Source organism: Lycium barbarum, chromosome 12 (assembly GCF_019175385.1).
Source record: "Lycium barbarum isolate Lr01 chromosome 12, ASM1917538v2, whole genome shotgun sequence".
Classification (NCBI taxonomy): domain Eukaryota; kingdom Viridiplantae; phylum Streptophyta; class Magnoliopsida; order Solanales; family Solanaceae; genus Lycium; species Lycium barbarum.
In genome coordinates this window covers 96,241,788-96,246,220 of record NC_083348.1, presented here as the reverse complement: position 1 = coordinate 96,246,220, position 4,433 = coordinate 96,241,788, and the positions used below count along the sequence as shown (strand labels likewise).

At 35.3% G+C, this 4,433-nt stretch overlaps 1 protein-coding gene across 1 annotated transcript; it reads left to right on the top strand.

The window, feature by feature from the left end:
- Nucleotides 1-276: 276 nt before the first annotated feature.
- Nucleotides 277-1,695, top strand: LOC132622946 (bZIP transcription factor 2-like). Its single transcript, XM_060337639.1, has one exon. The coding sequence runs from the start codon at nucleotides 722-724 to the stop codon at nucleotides 1,385-1,387; it is 666 nt and encodes a 221-aa protein (XP_060193622.1). The 5' UTR covers nucleotides 277-721; the 3' UTR covers nucleotides 1,388-1,695.
- Nucleotides 1,696-4,433: the final 2,738 nt, after the last annotated feature.

Sequence of the window (4,433 nt, the reverse complement as noted above, 5' to 3'; positions counted from 1 at the left end):
GCAGAAGAAGATAGTAGCAAAAATCAAGTTGACTACCAGTAAAGGGATATCAGGGCACTTTTAAAATTGTCATTTAATTTCTCTGTCTCCACTATATGATTTGTGGTCCAAAAAACACCCTAGTGATATTTTTGCAGTTCATGCTAATATCAGCAGTATTTTGGAGTGTTGTATACAAGTTCTGTAAGTACAAGTAGTAATAATTAACTCGAGGAAAATCAGACGCATGACCAAATGCTCCACCTCTTCGCAATATTAACACTATGGATAAATATGATTGCCAGAGAGTGGGAAGTCCATCATCACTCTCTTTAAAATTTTATTAATTTCAGCTCATCAGTAAGAGATCACTCTTCGGCTCACTAGCTGGAGCAGTGCGACAAACGTGATTCCACGTCAGCACCTTTTCAAACTATTGGCTCCTCACACGCTCAGCTCATACAAAATATGACACGTAGCTACACTATGTCCCCAACTTCTTTTGTTCCTTCGTGACTAAGCTGGTGTCACCAAGAAATCCTACTTTTAAAAGCCAAATATTTAGGTCCCACTAGCTAGTGCCACATGACTCAAATTTTTGTTTTTGCAATGACTAAATTGTCCCTAGTGGAACCCACTCTACCCTTCCCTTCTCGTCCATAAATACTACCTCCTCGTTTTTAACAATCCCTTTCTCCAATTACCTACTCACCCCCCCCCCCCATATAAGAAATTTTCCACCATGATGTCCACTTTTCCGGCAACTACTCTGTCTACCGATGGACTTCTTTCCAATTTATTCTCCACTTTCGATGGCGGTTTCACTCCGTGGGACTCTATCGAACCGGCTTTCTTATTTCCACAAGAAGTGGAAGATCAAGAACCGGTTTTTTCTCCCAAGGAATCACCACCCTCTGAACCGGTTATTTCAAACTCGGATTCAGGGTCTGATGACTCCAAACCGAATTCCATTCATTCTAGTTCCGGTTCAGATGAACCGGGCGGGAATAATAACAATAATAATAACTCGAACCGCTGTCCGGATAAGAGAAAACGGAAGCCCACAACATCGAACCGGGACATAGATGAGAGAAAGCGTAGACGTATGGTATCGAACCGGGAATCAGCCAGGAGGTCTCGAATGCGAAAGCAAAAGCATCTGGAGAACCTGAGGAACCTGGCGAACGGGCTTAAATTAGCGAACCGGGAATTAATGAACCGGTTACGGTTAATTACGCATCAGTGCCAACTGGTTCAGTGTGACAACGAGCGGTTGAGGACTGAATCGGCTATGCTAAGGGAAAGACTTGAGGCTATACGTCAAATATTGATCCTCCGGCAACTTGAGCAATTTAATTCTTACTCTGCATGGGCACGCAATAATATGGAATTACAAAGACCTCAATAATTAATCAATTGACCTTATAATAAATCATCACTTAACGTGCTTTTTCGTCTAAGCACTATATATCTTATAAGATGAATGAAATTATAAGGGGATTCTCTCTCTCTCTCTCTCCTCTCTCCTCTCTCTCTCTTGTAAATTAAAATGTGCGTATAATAGGGGTAAAGAGGTATATGTAGCTAGTAGTTTTGAGGTTGCTGGAAACCAAATGGTGGTTTTATTTTTAAGCAAAACCAAGCTCGTGTGTAAATGACTCGATGGTGCAATGTTTGGCTTATTAGTTAAATGGAAATCTCTCTCTTTACCTTTTACCGTGTAGTAAGTATTATTGCTGGCACGGGTATTGCCAAAATTGTTTTCTCTGACTTTTTCAGCTCTCTAGTGCGGATTGGACCCCCGTTGAATTAACATATTTGTTGTCATTAGCGCTAATCCGACGGTCATTAGAGTAACTATTATCTCCGCTATTGGATTATAGACTTAATCAGGGATAATGCTGTCCATCAAAAAAGTTGATTAGTCGTTCCAAATCAGACGCCATGCATTAATTAAGTAGCGTCCCACAAAAGGGACCCGCGTTTATATAGGTTCACTGGTTATTGATGGAATGAATATATTGATGGTTCACTCTACCACCTGATTTATGTTCATATATATACGCAGGAAAATAAAGAAAAAAGAGAGCGAATAATTGTTTCTTACAAAATAAATTATTAACCAAAGGACGGCGAATATGTTGCTTTCAGTGTATGATGTATCCATGCTCTTTTATTTTGTTTTTTTACGAAACTTTAGGGGTGTTTGGATCATGTACGAAAGCAGATAGGAGCATTATTGTATAATAATAATCAAGATGTCTAGATGACGTTATAGTTAAAATTTCAAGATTTTAGATGTAACCTTTAACAGTCTAAGATAAATACTAAACATGCATAGCTTAAGAATCATAAAATTTAATGATATTTAGGAGCCGTTTGGATATGATTTGAAATTATGAGATGAAACCATAACTTAAAATTATGTTTGGACATGCAATTTGAATTTCTTATAGTCATAAAAATTTCATAAATTGTGAATCAAATGAGCAAGTCATAGTTCATAACAAAATTAATACGCAGCTAGAAGGCCTTACTAAAAATTACGACATCAATTGATCAAATTTTAATTCAATAAAAAAGAAAATTTAACATGAATAGTAATGTAACTACTCTTTAATATAATTCTCTCACATGGTATACATAAATAAAGGTTGGTAAACGGTTCGTGGGAGTAATTGTTAAAAATATCTACCAACTTCTGAGTCTTTTTTTTTTACAAAATATAAATTTATGGGTCAAGTTTTAGATTTAAAAATTTTGAAATCATGGTTTGAAACCCCAAATCATGCCTTTTTGGATGATTTATGATTCCAAGCCATGGTTTGAAATCATGAGATGAAATGCATGTTCAAACACTGATTTCATCTTATGGTTTCAAACCATGGTTTCAAATCGCATGTCCAAACGCCTACTTACCATAAACTACTTTATAATATTGTTTTAATCAAGAAGATAAACCTGAATTTAAGTACGATTTTTCTTGATATGCCTGGAGAGAAAATTGTCTCAATTCTTCAGCCATGACAAAACGTTCTCTCTTCTTTCACCCATCACTCTCTCGCTCTTGATAGAAATGATAACAATATCAACTATGTATCACTCCCAGTTCTCAAAACAATTTGGATTCGGTTATATGAATTTTGAGTTATAACGTTTCTTCATTTGATCTCAATTCATAGTACAATATTATGAGGGTTTACCATGATTTGACAAGTTTTACACTGGTTGTTCGTGTACCAACAACCCTTTTCCTTTATTCGAGTTTGGGACCGACAATGTGAGCAAACGCATACAGGCAGAGTTTCTTAATAGAAATGATACTCCCCCCGTCTCAAAAAGATTGTCTAACTTTGAAATGTGTGGTCCAAAACAAGTCTTAGATATTTGTGTAGCTATAAATTATCTCATTAAGTTAAATTGTTTCAAAATATAAAAATGTGCTAGGGACAAACTAATAAGGAAAGTAAGATAATCTTTTTGGGACGGAGGGAGTAGTATTTTATTCCTTAAGTTCCATTAAGTGAGAAGTTACTTAATTGTTACTTAAAAAATATAATTTTATCAATTAGACTTGAGCCCTTACATTTAATTAATCAAATTTTAATAGGTTATTACTTATTAGGATAACTGTAGTCCAACAGTAAATATCGCGTGGACCACACCTTACTTTTATTGCTTTAAAACATTTGACCCAAGGAGTTCTGATTTGAATTGAAACCTAATCCAATCAGCCCATAAAAGAAGAAATGTTGCACATGTCATTCCCATTTTCATTTCCCTTTCACAAAAAAAAGAGTGGATTTTTAATACAATAAAGACATTTTGGTTTGGTTTTTTGGTGCGCAAGTTGAAGGACTATTTTACGTCTAGGTGCCACGGATATTCCCCACGTAAGTGTATAAATCTAATAAACCACCATGGATAAAGAACTAAGCGATAAAAGAAAAGTTAGTTTGAACGAGTAAATATTGTTTCTTTTTCTTCCTTTTAATTTTTTCTGTTTCATTGTCTTTTAAAAAGGTGAAAGCTTTGGAAAGCATCTCCGTTAAAAATAAAAAATGGTTAGGTTTGATTTTTTTTTTCTTTTTCCGGACCCTCAGATCAATATATCGAATTTAATATTGATCAATTTGCAAGATCGACATGTATATTATTACTGCTTTGTGTAAGAGACATGTTCCTCGACATGTCCGCTTGCCTACACAGGGGCATCTATGGAATTTTGAAAATTATGTTCGTTCTAGCTGTTGTACTTACCAGTTTCAGTGATTGTATTGTTTATATTTTTGGACAAAAAAACCAAGCTACCTTTGTTTATTCCATTTTGTATCCCGAATTGTCATGTTTTTCCTTAGAGAGGTGGACCCTCCTTGAATTTGTATATATCTCTGCATCATAAATTTGGATTGATTATTAATATGTTGTTACTCTTAATAATATTTTTACCGATG

What these genes read in the sequence shown, in the direction of transcription:
- LOC132622946 (XM_060337639.1), top strand. Translation starts at nt 722, where the DNA reads ATGATGTCCACTTTTCCGGCAACTACTCTGTCTACCGATGGACTTCTT.